This window comes from Amphiura filiformis, chromosome 5 (genome assembly GCF_039555335.1).
Source record: "Amphiura filiformis chromosome 5, Afil_fr2py, whole genome shotgun sequence".
In the NCBI taxonomy this organism is placed as follows: Eukaryota; Metazoa; Echinodermata; class Ophiuroidea; order Amphilepidida; family Amphiuridae; genus Amphiura; species Amphiura filiformis.
Window position 1 is genome coordinate 49118336 of NC_092632.1, and position 17618 is coordinate 49135953.

At 43.5% G+C, this 17618-nt stretch overlaps 1 protein-coding gene across 1 annotated transcript in view; it reads left to right on the forward strand.

The window, feature by feature from the left end:
* The window catches only part of LOC140152249 (WW domain-containing adapter protein with coiled-coil-like), a 44457-nt gene that overhangs the window by 8439 nt on the left and 18400 nt on the right, over positions 1 to 17618 (forward strand). The window contains 4 exon segments of the mRNA XM_072174552.1: positions 13163 to 13290; positions 13884 to 13999; positions 14850 to 14944; positions 16045 to 16629. Coding sequence (XP_072030653.1) covers positions 13163 to 13290; positions 13884 to 13999; positions 14850 to 14944; positions 16045 to 16629 — 924 coding nt within the window.

Genomic DNA, 17618 nt, shown 5'->3' on the forward strand with positions numbered 1-17618 from the left:
AAAAACTGATTCAGTTGTCCGCCGGACAACCATAAATCTGTAGCCAAAACTCACCTTTGTAGGCCTACGGACAACCAAAAACTTAGACGGACAACCAGAAATTGTAATCTGGTTGTCCGTGGGACAACCATTTATTTTTCCTTAATTCGAACACTGATGATCACCATCTTTACACTGCAGCCCACTGTGTTTGAATGAAGATCGCTGCCCCTCCATAGCCATGTGGACGCTGTCAACGCAAAATGGGATCTTCATCAATAGATTTGGCAAACAGGTGCCTTTATTAGACTCGTCTTCCATACATCATTTTCAAAATTAAAGAACAAATGTTCTTTGATAAAGATGTTGTCATACATGTAGTTCTGCAGTAGCTCCTATTTATTTGAAAGATAATTTTGTTATACCTGTTTGGGTCTTGCTCCCTGCATTTGCCATCCTTCTTTGAGCTCTGGCTCAATGTCTACATGCCCTACAGAAGTTTTACAAGCCTGAAATTTATCTGAAAATAATGTTATAATAAATGTGAAGATGATAGATGATGGTCTAGAAACTTTAATACACGTAGCAGTTTAAAGTGTTACTGTTTTACATTTAGATGCGAGTCCTGCTCGTGACTTGTTCTTTATTAGTGGTGTAGATTTCTTTATGACATGTGGGGAGGTTTGAAAAAAATTCTTGAATAGTGAATCCAGCTCCTTTGGCGACAGAATTAAGTTTATGGTACAAATGTGCATGAAGCACACGAACATTTTTACCATATTGAAGCTAAAATTGAGACGGGCCTTATGGTGAAAGAGTAGAATAAGATTTTGTGAAGAGCACTAAAATTGCCAAATAGAGTGACATATGAGCGTCAAAATGCCAAAAAGTTACACGCCCGACAGTAAAAGTGCATGTCATTGGCGTGCTGAGATCAGTACGACGGCAACTTCATGACCTCTTTTGTTCGACAGAAAATTTATATGGGTTGGTGAACACGAGTTACGTAACGCAATGTTGAAATTTTAGCCGGCAAACACGTTTTATCAAAATAGCTCCAGAAATGGAAGACACGGGTCGATATTGCTCCATTTATGTACCCTAACCACCGATAAGATATCAAACATTGTGTAAAGCAACAAATAACTTGTAAAAGTTGAATTAAATGGACAATAAAGAAGCTTGAACATGTCCAAAGTAGCTCGGAAAATGAGAAAAATTGCATGTCACGAACACAAAAATGTTCATACATGTATCATCAAGCAAGAAAAAGCGCCGGAATCAAAAATGGGTGTCATGTTATAGAATAACTAAAGTGAGCTTGCCTGAAAATTTCATCAATTTTGGTTGGGGTATATTCCGCGTCGTATATTGAACATGTTGAAATGTTTATCTTTGTGCGTGACTACTGTCACGCGATATATTGTAAGGCCGATGGCCCGATGTTTTTCCTGCAAAGAAACTTGCATTGTCAATTGTTCATTGTTGGTTATTTACCTTGAAAATAATACTCCCAACGTTTAAACCATTTTAAAGTCAGCATAAAGGTTTGTGTTACATGTACATTATTTGGAAGGTGTTAATTCATTCCAGAAATAGAATATACGAGTGAGCCATGAGTGGGAATAACATTGCTATTATTACTGTATCTATCAAATCACTGGTATGGCTTGGTGGTAAAAACCGGGGTAAATTAAATATTTGGAAGTTCGATCTTGGTTCGAACCCGCTAGCACCTCTCTTTGATTTTTGATTTTATTTTAACTAATTTTTTTTAAATCCTAGTTTTCATATTTTTATTAAATTTGAAGTTTTGTAATTCCAAAAATTATAACAATATTTATAATATTAATAAATAGCTGTCAGGAAGGTTTTCACATTAGGCCTACATTTGAAGCAGGAGTAGCGAGATAAAAATGAAAGAAAACACCTAATATCTTGACCGCTTAACTGTGGTGTTCTATAATGGGGGATTAAATAAGACATCAAAAGCTCTATCTGGAAAACGAATTTCTGCTGATTCCAATTAGGTGTAATCCGAGGTGTAAGTTGGACATTGTGTAAAAATGACAAATATGCCAAAATATTAGGTTTGAAATTTGTGCATCTCGTGATTTAATATGAATGCATAAAAGCTCATAAAATATGTTGTCGATAGGGGAGGGGTCTAGTCCAATTAAACAATCGTGAAAATCTGTGTTGATGTTCCTTTATTGGCCTATATAATCTTGAACTAAAAATTACTTAAGTTTGACATGCTTTATTTGACATTATTTCATGAAAGCTACTGAATTCACTTAAATGCAATTTAAAAAAAAGATCAAATCGAATGTAGGATTAGGCCTAAATATGAAATATTTAGCAACAAGAAATAAATCATGAAAAAGGTGGGCCTTCAAGCTGCATTCATTAGGCCTATATTATTAAAGACAAAAGGGAGAGAAAAAAAAGAAGAAAGAAAACGAACTGAAAAATTCTAAGAATAACATGATGGGAATCGAACTCTCAACCTTCCAAGACTGCAGACCTTCGCTCGGTCCACTAAGCCATCGCATCTTGTTCTTGCAACGGGTATTATTTTGCTATCTTATTTCTCGTTCAACATGTTCAAGTATCTCACTCATCAACAGTCTTTTTAAAACTGCGCGTTCTTCAATTAAATGAGATGATACTACCTTCTTTGACGACTACAATATTTTGTTACACAATAGAGTATTTTGCATTAATAAAATATATAACAATAGACGTTTTTAATTGCTATATTGATCAATATAACATGCATAATAGACAGAGCCGGCTGGGATCCATTTCGTGAAGCATCGTGACACTTGCAACGTGCGCTTACGACACGAGAACTCAAAGAACACAACTTTTCAACCTACGACTAGGTTGTTCCACCGCTCATTTTCGCTGAAAATTTAATACAAGCTCTGGTTAATTAATGTTTATAATAACAGAAAAGCATTAGACCGGCGTTTCCTCCAAGCTGTAGATGGGCAATTCCAAGCGTTGCGGAATGATGCAAACTGCCTTTGTACGAATTTCTTTTTGATGCAGCAGCCAAGACTCAGTACACCGGTCGATCTTACCGTTTCCGATGTTGATTAAGATACTTCTTGCATCGATCCCGAGATGCGGAAAAACCAATAGTCATTTTGTCCCACATAAATGAATAAATAACAAAAACCCCGATCCCCGAGTGGACTCACCCATCTGGTGACGCCACACACGATAATCATCCTTATCCTCCTTGGTTTCTAGATGAGATAGACGTGTGGATTTTTCTTTACCAACGCTAAGTATCATTACGAACCAAAGGACGAGATATACAGTTTGTTTGTTACACCTGAGGTAAAAACCAACCAGTATAGTACGCTAGGGAGATAGTTTTGACGACATTTTTCGGCTAGAAAAGTGACAAAAACGATCCAAAAACTTAGCTTGTATGAGTGTTTCCGTTCGTATACGGAACACACGTTTCAAAATGGCCGCCCTTAGGACGTCATTTTATTTTTGTTCTCACGTAAAACAACTATAGCAGACTAGTAAGTTACAATAGATGTTTGTACAGTACTGTGTATACATGTATGGTGAGTGATTATCGCTATGTTTATGGTGTGCTCTATCGTTATATCTTTCAGTACGCTGCGTCTGATGACGAAGTTACTGCTAAGAGTTCGTGGGTTTCGAAGGACCAGCCTGACAAATCTATACCAAAAGGTTTTCAGTTTTTCATCCCTTTGTACATATATTTTTATATCATACCACTACATCAGCGCCAGCCACTGTGCGTGTGGGTCTGTTTATTGGGCTTGAGCTTGTGTTCGGGGGTAGTGCTATACGCTCCCGATTACTACAATGTCCAGGCCTTGTCAATCATGCCCTTCCCTTGTGGCAGAGTGGGACCCGCATCCACTCTGCTACACCCACAGGGATTGCTCTAAATCAAATAAGTGTGCTTCCTTTTGCATAGGCTTATCGGACATCCACTTCGAGGATTTAGAAAGTAGCGCTCGTTTGGGTCTTCGACACAGACAGAAAACGAAGACCAAGAAACAGAAGCCTACAGGTAAGATTGATATGGTAGGTACTAGCGCGGCCGGCAAGGGCCACGCTAAGGTAACCTCTGGGGCTCCGGTCCCGGGCAAGCAGGCGGACCCTCCGGGACTGCTAGCGAGCCCGAAGGCCTAGCAGCCAGCGTAAAGCACTGACTTAACGTCTAAGCTAGTAGCAGGCAGCAGGGCGGTACTTGCCCTAACAGGCGAGTACCAGTCTACCAGTGAGATCTCTAGCGAAGTTTCTTGCAGGTGGACACCCGTCTATTGCTGGTAACGAGCGGGTCTAGCACCATGAAGTAGCCGGCGACGGACAGTATGCCAAGGGTACCCGGGCTTGCCTGGGTTGAATCCTAGCATACAGCGCGGCGAACGGACCTCGGGCTTGCCTCGGCCGGTCTGTAGCACGCAGCGTGCCAGTGGAACCCGGCTTGCCTGGGTTGATCCACGCACGCAGCACGCCTTTCGTTCCCGCAAGGGTCGAATGAAAACGTGCATGGGTTTAGCAGAGACGATACCGGGCTAACGCTTCGGGTGTAGTCTTAGCAGAACCAACTGGGGTTGTCACACGGCAGCGTTCCATGGCGGGACCGCCGAGTGATGCCCTGGGCCTTGGAATGGCTGCCGGCTGTCCTCCGGGACTGGCTAGCGGCTATACCGGGGGTGGGCTCGCAGTCTCTCACGGGACAGCGACCCAAGTGCAAACGGTGGCAGCTACCGAGACGAGCCACGGCTCGACTTCAGTGGTAGCCACCGAGAGCTACACTGCCCATAGCACGACGCTGACCCGCCATCACACAGCACCTTGGGCGAGGCTCAAGAGGTTAGGGTAGGTAGTTTGAACAGCCTGGCTGATCAACAACCCACTTATGTCCTCGAGAGCCAGCAGAGCGTGGGTGATCCATTACAGTCAATGGGTCGATTACCCTCTTATGATCGATCACTATCTATTCAGCGGAGCATGGCTCCATTGATTGATACTGCCTATTCAGGTAGCGAGGTGACTGATCGAGGGTATACACGCTCAGCTACCCGTGATACTAGGCAAGCTCCTTTTAGCCAAGGGACAGCCAGTATAGCGGGTACCCATACACACGGCTTGATCCTCTAGCGGGAACGCTGTGAGGCATGGGTACAGTGGTACGCAGCCGGAGCCCTACCGGGCACCTACGCTACAACCACGCAGGTACCGCAGTACTGCGTCCTGGTTGCCACAGTCTCTGTGGCAACAGGGGGGGGGGGGAGGCGGTACTGGTACTGCCGCTCCATGGGGTTTCCCTGGTGGCGGATCCTTTCAGGGTCAGCTACCGACAGGGTATGCCCGTGGTATCCGCCGCAGGGTGGTTTCTTCCACGGTCTAGCACCGTGGCAAGTGCCGCCTAGCGATGGGCAAGCAGTACCACCAGCTGTTACCCAGACTGGGCGGCGAGTGGCTAACCCTGATACAGCTCAGGGTAGGCCGACGCTGCTATGGCTAGGGCGACAGCAGCGAGAGCGTCATGGATCCCGGGTGCTATGGCTAGCATCTCGGGGTCTGGCGGGAGTACTCCCTCTTCTGCTGGTGTTCAGTTGGCTAGCCACACGGTGGCGACACCTCCCTGTCCACCTTCAGATGCCCGTCGTCAGATCTCTTCCTCATCAGAGAGTGAGTCAGAGTCTGAAAGCGAGGGAAAGGAGTCGGAAGATGAAACCAGTAGCGACTCACAGTCTGATGAGGCTGTGCAGGTAGCTTCAGGTATCCTTCCCCCGCTTCCCCGTGAGGAACTCGCTAGCAATGGTCTGCCTGCGGACACCGCTGAGGTGATGAGCCGTGTGGCCCAAGGTTTGGGCCTGGCTTTCTCTCAGGAGGAGTCCGTTCAGGAGGACCAGGGCATCTTTTTCAGTAGGATGCCCAGCTAGCTGGCGTCCACACAAGGGTCGCCCGCACTTGCATTCCCCGGCGGACCTCAAGGGTAGGTTTCAGAGGGCTGTCAGGCTCGCTGGAGCTTGACGCAGCGTGCTTGCACGCGTTTCCACTGCGTGTTTCGCAGGAGGACTACGAAACCTACCTCAGGGTCCCTGACAGGGATCCAGACGTTGCCAAGCGCCTGCCGCTAGCGGCCAAGGCGCACGGGTCGTTCTCCCCCCAGTGGGAGGAGGAGCTAAAGCTCATCGATAAGCGAGCACGCTCGCTTATCAGAGTCTCTAGCGTCGCTACCACGCTTGCCGAGCACCTCGGTAGGAAGGTAGCTTAACGACCACGGGCAACGCGTCGGAACTCTTCCCATGAGGTTAATCTGTTAGCGGTGCTAACAGCTAACCTCAACGAGAGTTCTATGGGCCTAGCCCATAGGATGTCATCTCGCCGGAGAATGCCTGTCTGTCCCTCCAGTCAACTTACGGCTCCGACTTTGCTGAAGCAATGAAGAAGTCAGACTCGGTGGGACAGGGGCTACTCTTTGGACAGGCCTTTTGCGCCACGGTAGAGGACCGGGCAAAGAAGGCCACCAATGAGAGCACTCTGAAGAAGTCAGAGGCTGCCCTGACCAAGGGGAAGGGCAGTAAGGCGAAGAAGAAGCACAAGAAGAAGAAGTCTTCTAAGCGTTCTTCAGCGCCAGCTCCGGCTTCAGCAGGACGCCAGCACCACAGACTACACCCGAGCCCGAGGCTACTCCAGCACCTCCCAAAAAACTGGGAAGCGCAAGAGTAGTGCTGGATCGATGGCAAGCCCCCCTAAGAAGAGCCGTTCTTCTAAGGGTGGCAAACCAGATCGGTCCTGAGGGCACGGCGGTCGACAGTCCATGCCGGCAGGCCTTGGACTACCCACAGGGGATTCCCCCTGTGGGCGGCCGCTTAGTGCATTACGCCCAGAGATGGCATGCCATCTCACCGGGCGCCTGGGTATTGTCAGTGGTCAGTGGGGGTTACAGCACGATTCAGAGGTCCACGGTAGTGCCGCCAGACGGCCCCCAGCGTCGGGCACTACTGTCAGAGGTCACTCAGCTTCTCACGAAGCAAGCGATTGTTCGGTCTACCCCCTTTCACCAAGGGGTTTTGGAGCACTTTTTTCTGGCTCCAAAGAAGACCGGCGACTGAGGTTCATTCTGAACCTCAAGCCGTTGAACGAGTTCATCAGGCCCAAGAGGTTCAGAATGGAGACTCTCGCCGGTGCTAGCCTGCCCCATCAAGGGTATGTGGGCGGCATCGCTAGATCTCTCGGACGCATATCTGCATGTTCGATCGCACCTCAAGATCAGAGGTTTCTACGTTTCAAGGTACAGGGTCAAACTTACCAGTTTCGATGCCTGCCATTCGCTTGTCCACCTCCCCAGAGTGTTTACACTCCTGGTCAGGCGGTGGCAGCGTACCTGAAGCGCAGGGGAGTCAACATGTGTTGCTACCTGGACGATTGGTTCATTTACGGACGCACCCCACTGGAGACACAGTGTCTCGTGGAGTTAGTAGTTCGTACGGTGCGGGACCTGGGATTTCGGATCAACGTCAAGAAAGCCAATTTGGTCCCGTCGCAGACACCACTCTTCTTAGGGGCCCAGATCAACCTCAAGGAGGGATCGCGGCGCCTCACCCGAGAGGGTGACGAACATGGCGAGGTGTGCCCGACTCTTGGCGAGTCAGAGGGAGCACCGCTGTGGCATGGATGAAGGTTTTGGGCCTTATGGCCAGTATGGTAGACCTCGTAGCGTCCTGCCGATTTCACATGAGGCCTATACAACTACACCTTCTAGCCTTTTACAGGCCCAGTCGTCACCCAATATCCCTCGCGGTTCCGATGTCGGAGATCGCGCGAGAGGAACTCTGGTGGTGGACCCATCAGCCCAATTTGACTCAAGGTGTCAGGTTTCCTGCACCAGCGGTGAAAAGGTCACGCAGTGACGACCGGACGCGTCAAAGCTGGGCTGGGGGCCACATCCACGGGACTCAGTCTCGGGCCTATGGTCGGCCACGGAGACGGAGTTCCATATCAACCTTCTCGAACTTTGGGCAGTGGAGAGAACTCTCCAGCATTTCGAGAAGGTGATCGTGGATCTCATATCGTTGTCCAAACAGACAACACAACCGTGGTGGCCTACCTCAACAGACAAGGGGGCACCAGGTCACCACGGTTGTGCCTGCACGCACTACGCCTGATAGGGTGGTGCAAGGCCAGGCAGATTACGTTGAGAGCGATGCACATAGCGGAGTCACCAACATCCTCGCGGACGATCTGTCACGAGGAAAGGTGTCGGGACCTACAGAATGGTCCCTTGCTCCGCAGGTCGCCCAGAGCGATCTTCGAGGTGATGTACCACCCCTCGATAGATTTGTTCGCATCTCATCGAAATCATCAGCTGCCGGTGTACTGCTCGAGGGTCGCAGACCCCCAGGCATTCGCCGTGGACGCTCTGTCCGGAGACTGGGGAGGAATGACTGCTTACGCTTTCCCCCCGATCTCACTGCTCGCAAGGGTGGTGACCAAGATCGGGAGGGAGGATTGCAACGTCATTCTGATAGCACCGTTCTGGCGAAACACCTGTGGTTTCGACCGATGGTGGATCTACTAGCGGCACAGCCGCGAGTACTCCCCGAGTTACCAAATCTACTCCGGATGCCCGGAGGAGAGGTACCAAGTCTACCACTAGAGCACCTGCAGTTAGCTGCATGGCCCTTATCAGGGAACGTGCGGCGGAGGGAGGCTTTTCATCAGAGGCTGCTTCTCTCATCGCCGGGGTAGACGAGAGTCTACCCTCCGCACGTATAGTCAGCGTTTGGCTCCCTACTACGCATGGTGCGATGAGAGCAATACATCTCCCACTAGAGCCCCTGTGCCTCTAGTGGCAGATTTTCTGACAGAAAAGTTCAGGTCAGGACTTCAGCAGGCAACGATAGCCAACTATAAGTCAGCCATTCTCTCGATTCATCGGGATTTGAAGACGGGTCGACTATCAATTCAGATGGGTCCCTAAGTCTTCTTCTCGACGGTATGTTCAACGAGCGCCCGCCGGCAAGGAAGGTGGTCCCTCCATGGGACCTCAACACAGTCTTGGAGTATATTAAGGGTCCCCTTTTGAGCCCCTGTCAAAAGCGACCCTTAAATACGTCACTCTTAAGGCGGCCTTTCTTCTGGCGTTTTCGGACGGCGCTGCTCGGAGTTGCACGCAGTCTCAAAGTCAGCCTCCGTATTTACTAACAACGGAGCGACGCTGTTTCTTCGCCCGGATTTCCTTGCAAAAAATGAGCGAAGTACATTCCGACACTCGCCCCTCTTCCTACCCAGTATTGGGCAGGGTTCGTCAATAGCCGAAGACAGGTTGTGGTGCCCGGTGAGGGCGCTACAGCACTACCTTGACCGAACACAAACCTTAAGAGGGGCTCATGACCGCTTATTTATCACCCACGAGAACCGCACGGTCCAGCCGCTAAGCAGACTCTGGCACGGTGGCTGGTCCAGGTGTTAGTGGACTCGGGCGACAAAAGACGCTTCGCCCCAAGACCCACTCAACCAGATCTATCTCATCATCGTGGGCCTACCATAGGGGGTCCCCATTGAAGAGATTTGTCAGGCTGTGTCCTGGAAGAACCGTCGTCCTTTTCCACGGTTTACTACAAAAAGCGTAAACCAACGACCAGGCGATAAGTTCACCAGGGCTGTTCTGGGGAGATAACATGGTGGTTGGGTATCAGGTGTTTTATGGACAATCAGAATTCCAACATGGTAAGAACCAGTGTTTCTATTCTTAACCACTGCACTTTCAGTTCAGGGGTTTTTGTCTGTTCACGTAGTCTTTCTGTTTCCCGGCCGTGAGGGGGGGAAATAGTTTGACCTCGCGATTACCATGCTACCCACTCCCGATCCTTATCAGATGCTGGCCAATCTTGTACCTCCATCCGTCGGTTACTTGCTAGATCGATCTTTCAGATGTTGATGCAAGAAGTATCTTAATCAACATCGGAAGCGGTAAGATCGACGGTGTACTGAGTCTAGTCCCAAACAAAAATGTTTGGTAGACTCATAACCGTGCGATCTTACCTTTCGATGTTGATTATCCCGGACCCCGCCGCCCCTATAAGTTTGGCGAGTAGGGGCTGCCCAAGTCGGATAAGGGATGATTATCGTGTGTGACGTCACCAGATGGGTGAGTCCACTCGGGGATCGGGGTTTTTGTTATTTATTCATTTATGTGGGACAAAATGACTATTGGTTTTTCCGCATCTCGGGATCGATGCAAGAAGTATCTTAATCAACATCGGAAAGGTAAGATCGCACCGGTTATGAGTCTACCAAACATTTTTGTTTGGGACTAATATGTATTAACAGCACAAGGTGAATAGCATAATGTTAAAGTATTTTTGGTTAGTGAATGATTAAGGTAGGAGAAACTTTTCCAAACCACCTAATTTCCTAATTTGCATATGCAAAGTTCGCGTTGCGGAATGATGCGCACGGGACCAGTATTTTTTGCACTCAAATATTTTTGACAAACTCTGTGAGTTTAGTAATCTGAGATATTAAATTTGCCACTTAATCTAAAGCTTAGGATGTAAACTGACAATTGTCAGTATCGATTTAAAAAAATTTGGGCATCGTCTCTTTATGCCAAATTTTCCGACACTAGGTCACGTTATGGAATGATGCAAGGAGCGCTATGGAATGATGCTGTGTGTAAAATACAATAGAAAATGAAAAGCAGTCCATGTTTGAAAATAAAAATAAATAGATCAATAAATTTAAGTAAATTGTGTTTTATATACTTGGCTACTTACGTTAGCTGACAAATATCAATATTTATCCAAAAATATTTATCACCGATTTTTTTAAATCAGATAACTTGTGTTGCATGGTCACATTTTGAAACTAAAATTATGTCAACATTTTGCTAGTCTAAAATTCTTGGAAGTGAAATTTAGTACTGGGTGTTAGCCATAGGATGTAACATAACAACTATCACCATCTATCAAGAAATAATCATCACTGTTTTTATTTTATCGTAAATTTAAAGCAAAAATCCTTGCAATCCATGAATCCTTATGGCGTTGCGGAATGATGCAGGGTTTTTTGTGGAGTTATGTCACTTACAATGGTTCAGGCAATGCTGAAACATCAATTACTGCAAAGATAATTCTGTGCAATGCATTTCAGAAAGTTCTAACCCAAAATTGTGAATATTTTTTTTTTCAAGCGGGCGATTATGAATTATGCATCATTCCATAACGCTATGGAATGATGCAACTTTAATTGGTTAGTTACCGCATAAATTAGACTTTTTGAAAATTATTTTTGGGTCATTAGATAGGGATGAATAAATTTGCTTTGCATTCTAGTTTCAATGAAAATCAACCTTATTTTAAAATTGCAGTGGTAATAAATGATACTTTTGCGTTGCGGAATGATGCTTTTAATCGTAAAATTGGTACTCAAACAATGCTGATTAAGCTACACGTTATAAAATTTGAAAATTTCTGGTGTTTATATTTTGAGCTACTTATAAACTTTATATTCACATGCATAATTTGTTTCCAAAATTTTACAGTACAGAGCAGTTGCTGTGTTTTTAGTTTTGCTGCTTTTACCAGTCAAGAATATGCAAATTTATGCAAATTAGGATGTTTTTCTAACAATGGACACCATTTCCTCCTAAAAAAGTATGTTTTCAGAATATATAGGTTTTTAGCTACAATATGAGACCAAAATCACATACTTGACTTGATTTTTAAATTTTGACAATTTGGGCGAGGTTGCTTGGAATTGACCAGATATAACCATTTTAGTGATCGTGACATGCATTTTCTCTCATTTTTTAGGCTACTTCGCGCACCAAAAGCATTCATTTTTTCCACAATAATTCAACTTTTACACATTATTCTTTGCCTTATACTCATGTTTCATATCTTATCTATGGGTTCAATATGGAAAGGAAGGAGGAGCGACTCGTGTATTCCATTTTTTGATGTTTTCTGAAAACCTGTATTTGCCACCTGATTTTCAACATTGCGTTACGTAACAGCAGAGGTCACGCTGGTAAAAATTACCGGAAGTGAGCTAAGTTGCTGTCGTACTGAGATGTGTTAAGTCCAGCCCTGATTGCCCTCTAGGCTGCTGAATAATCAAGACAAAGTGGCCAATTGACAGTCACATCTTTTTGGCTGTTTTTGAGGTAAAGTTCCCCTCAAATTTGTCAGTATTTTGTAATGATTGTCAAAGAACATTTTTTGTTTAAAGGGCAGGTCTATAGCAAAAACAAGTTTATCTCTATTCGAAGAGAATAATTATTACATTACAAGTTAACACTTGTTGCAATTTTATTGTGCTCTCATCATACAATCACAATCACTTTGACAAGTTTGACATTAGCAACAATGAGTTGTACTATCACTTACCATAACAATATGCACGCTATTATTCTCTTTTGGGAACAAAGCCCACAAAGTAATTGTTACTATGCGTTTGCTTTGTAATATTTCATCCAACTGAAACTATAGCATTGCAATATACAGGGAAATCAGATACATGAGTTGTGGACTAACACGGTTTATATGCTAGTCTCAGATGAAATTCTAAGCTCAAATTATGTATTTATTTTTTAGGCCTAATATTTCTCATGATATTGATATACATATGAATTGTAATATCACAATTGTCTAATATATAAAAAAGAAGCAGCTGATTTTATCCATATGTTTAAAAACCATGAAATTTGTAATAATTAATTTGGATTTTTTTTCTGTGAACAGCAACAGTATACATTCTGTCCATTGAGAGCGTTTATAGTCCCTTTTCTCACAGCGGGCACATCTCATTTCATGACGTCACCAGTTTTCTAGGCCAAATCTGTCTCGTTCGAAGGAACTCACCGTTTAAGTTGGTTTTTGCGGAATATCAATTTTAAACGTCTTATTTTCTCAAAAAAGGAGTCATTTTCATTGCCCTCATAATATTAGCTTGCCAATGATATGATGTTGTTTTTGCTGTAGACCTGCCCTTTAAATTGAATCATTTTCAAGTTTAAGGGTTCAGCTTCTTTGAAAATGATATGAGGGGAGTCGGTGAGTTGTACCATCATGTAGCATTTTGTTCAAAATGTATTTCCTTACATATAAATCTTTATTATTATGATAAATGCATGTTGCCTTGTTTTTGTGTGTGTTTACAGGTTCAAGTACTTCTCCTGCAGAGAACACATTTAACCACCAGGCTCATCAAGGGTCGAACCAGACTCATCAAGGGTCAAACTCTCATCCTAGTGATCCCCAAAGCAGCCATGAAAGGCATATCAAAACAGTAAGTTTCCAACCTCGTGGAATTAATTTTTTTATGCCTCTACCAGAGACATTATTTTTCCTGGTTGTCCATCAGTCTGTTGTGCCATCTATCTGTCCGCCCATCCCTCTGAGCTTGTGAGCATGATTTCTCAGAACTATATTGAAGTGGCTTGGTGGAGGGGTGACAATTGGCATGTCTGCAATTCCATTATAATGAAAGACAGAGATAAAAATGACTAAATCGCGTCTGACGTCAGGGCAAAGGCGCGCCGTGATTGGTTGCCGACCTGCGCAATACGGCATTTTCTGTCTAGTTGTCAGAATTTCAGATGCGAACTAGTCTTTTTATCTCTGTCTTTCATTATACATTATAGTGCCTACAATGTATAATTAATGTCAAGAACTGCAAAATATGTAGTTATTAATGTTCTATGTCCTATGTCAGTTTTAAATAATGTGGACTGCCTGTATGATGTGTTTTACCACCTGGCACACACACATTGTAAAATTTCATGAAATGACCAGAGATGCTGCAATCACGATTCCAATACCGCCATATGTAGGTAATAAAGTTTAGTGCACTTAATTATTTTGTGACTGATTTCATTTCAGATTTTGGCAAAGGCAAGTGAATGGTCTGAGCACATTAGTTCATCGAAAAAGAAATATTATTACAACTGTAAAACAGAAGTCTCACAATGGGAGAAGCCAAAGGAATGGATTGAGAGGTATGTTGAACAAGAAAAGTAATTAAGAAATAAAGGGTAATGCATGATCCTTTACACGAAAATAATGTGTCCGAGGCTTTTAAAACGTAAATAATGGGTGAGGCGCAGCCGAACCCATTATTTAAACGATTTTACTGCCGAGGACACATTGTTTGGGTGTAAAGGATAATGCTGCACCCTTTATTTCTATTCTATTACCACAAAATAGTGCAATTTAAAGAGAAAATATAACATTTTTTTTTGCCCAAATATATCAAGTTGTTTACCTCAAGGTGTAGCTCCTACACGTAGCCAAAGCGTATGCACATTGCAATAACACAACCTAACATTCCATTCTCCTCTATAAGCAGGTATGCACATATAATAACACACCCCTGGCATTCCATTCTCCCCTTCATAAGCAGATGTGCTGTGCGCTGTGATGATATAAGAACATAAAGTTTGTTGCCCTTGACACTATCGCTAATTAATGGTCCGTCACGTGACGCGTTCCAACAAATCACAGTGCGCGATTTTGAATAATGGGTCGTGGGGGTAATAGAATAATATATACAAGGGATTTATACAGCGTATTTTGCGAGCCTCAATACAAATATTGTAGCTCCAGATCATTCCATGTGTATGTATTTTGTGTATAATTAGTTGTGCTGATAATGTATGTTAAAAGCTTCATGCACAAACCTTCGTAGCACTCAAGCTTGAAGATGCCATTGCCAAATATCAATTTAGGTTTTGCCACTATACATTGTATGCTGGAGACATTGATCAAAGTATAATCATGACATGATAATCACATCAGAATGGACCCAGGTAGAGATTTCAGGATGTCAATTGTTTTATTTTCTTGCAGAGAAAGACTTCAAAGAGTTGTCAATGCAAATGAGAAGTTATCCGCTAAGGATTCACCAAAACCTGTACAGACTGCCGACTCCAGCCAAGCTAAATGTGAGTTTCTCTTCTGCCCTTTTATTTGATACCTTGGTCAATTTTGCTGAGCACTGTTTTAGAATTGGGACTTATATCATTGTTTTTAAAGTTGATACTCCAACTAAACTGTATCATTGAGTTAAATGGGAAAATGAATTGATTCTGAAGTTGACTGAAGACCTTATGGCAGCATGATTTGTGTATCTGCCAGTTTGTCAGTAAACACTTTTATTGAAGTCATTTGGTTCAATTTCACATACAAACAGTTCAAATGCAATTGCAACCAAACTTTTGGGCACAGCCGCAATATGGGAACATTCATGTAATGGTGGTCTGGTTAACAAAGTTCTTTGTATCTGATCCAGAATTTTCACTTACTTGTGTACGTTTCAACAACACCTGTTGTCTTTATCAACACTTGATGGGTAGTGACTGCTACTGACAACCGACGCTAGAAGTAGTTCCAGCGTTGATCTTGGAGTTGCCAGTTGGTTTTCCTCCAAGGGATTTTTTTTATCTCTGTTTCAGAAACTCATCAAATATGTGAGATAGTTGGTACTGTCCTTCGTCTCTGTTCATGGTGGTGCCCCTCCTCTTTCTTATTTCTATAGCCTCCTTTATCCATTTAAAATTCTGGATCAGGTACTAAGAACTTTTTTAACCAGTTTACTATACCGATCCTGATGAATCTGTTCAATCATGTAATGGTGGTGTTGAAAGTTACAAAGTTACTGAGGTTAAAAGCCATTTGAGGTCATCTTTTTAAATGAACTGATGTAATGAACAAAAATGGTGTCACATGGAGTACAAACAGTTCGGATCCAAAATTTGCAGCGAAAGTCATTATTATTGCACCTTGATGTATTAATTTTGTTGTTGTGTTCACCACCTGTATAAATTGCTGACCTACAACATTGTATTTGTGAATTATGCTGACAACATCCCATGAACATATTTTGTCAGTGTGCCATAAAAAATGAATGGCAGTGGACCACATTGGTATGCTGCCAATACATACAAAATTATTGCAGTTTGTGTGAACTTAGCAATCTCTGTACAAAAACACACATGCTCTCAGAAGATTAATGTCCATTTTTAATTGTAATTAACTTCAACAGCATCCAATGAGAAGCATTCCAGTGACTCCAGTCGAGACAGACCAACATCTCACCAACATCACTCACAGTCACAACACAGCAGTTCGGACCGGCACCAGCATGAATCCCACAGTGTGTCATCGCGTCAACAACATGACTATTATAGTGGATCACGCCAACATGATAGACCTTCAAATACCAGTAGCTCTGGTAACAAATCATCAACAACAACAAGTAGTAGTAGTAGTAGCAGCTCTACAGGTAACAACAACAATAGTGGTGGTCATGGACACCCTAGAAGTACCCCATCTAGATCTACCCCCACAAGTACCTCCACACCTACACAATCACCATATGGAAGGTCTCAGTACCACCACCAACAACATTATCCACATAGTGATGGGGGTCATGGAAATAGAACAGAACATGAAGGAAATAAAGATCTTAGGAGCCCTGGCTCAGGCCCTAGTCCAAGCCATGGTGGTAGTGGTGGTTTACAGATCATGGGTGGAAGTAGTTTATCTCTGGCTACAGATATGTATGGCAGGCTTAAGTCACTTGTACCACAAGTACCAAATCATCCAAGCTCAAAAAATGAAAAACTTGGTAAGTAACTTGAAATTTTTATTGTTTAAATTGTTAATTTGTAATAAGGGTAATTGTTTTAAGTGTAATGAAGGCGCAGATTGAAGAATGGTTTAAAATCTGAAATGAAAGCTTAGTGTATTGTTATTTTAAGATTATTATTGTTGCTTATTTCTTTTTGTACTAAAAGATGTAACCTTCTTCCACAAGATAAAAAAAAAATTTAAAAGCAGCCAGAGAATAGACCTAAACCAATAAATTTGCCATGAATCAAAGAAATTTTGAAGAGCAAAATTAATTCTCAATAGACTAAGGATTGGTCAGTTTAAATGTGTGAATTGTCAACATTTTGAATCTCTAATGTCATAATTTTTCTAGGTTTCGTGGAAGGAGGTCACAAAAGAATTACAGTTAGTGGTAGTATATAAAAAAAGTAAAGGGTGCTGTGAAATATGTTCAACATTTGTAAGGCAATAGATCTTTTCAGGAGTACTTTTATGAAAAACTGACCATGAGCAAGCATCAAAATATATTCAACCAATCAATTTCTGGTGATTTGAATGCATATTTATGTTAGACCATTCATTGGACACTGTTCAATTCGCTGCGTCAAGTAAGAGCTATGCAGTACATGATTGGTATGAAGAATTATACCACGACACACACACACTGTTGCTGCCACTGGATGATGTTATCACTTATATCTGACTTAGCTACACTTGACTAGATTGTCCGCAGTTTCTTTCTAATGACCAGACTTGTCACTGTTAAAAGAGATATCTGTTTGTATTGGACCATATATTGGACCTTAATGTGTGCGGCTGTAAGCAACAATATATGTATGGTTGTATTGTAAGTCAAAGAAAAAGCTCAGAACTAGCGCTGGGCCCAAACACTGACTGTACTTTGGCATGCCCTGGAATTTATGCTTCGTTGAGGACATACTTTGTTGGCCCGTTTCTTATGCGCCACTCTTGCTTGAGCTTCTGTTTCTTTCTTTCATCATCCGA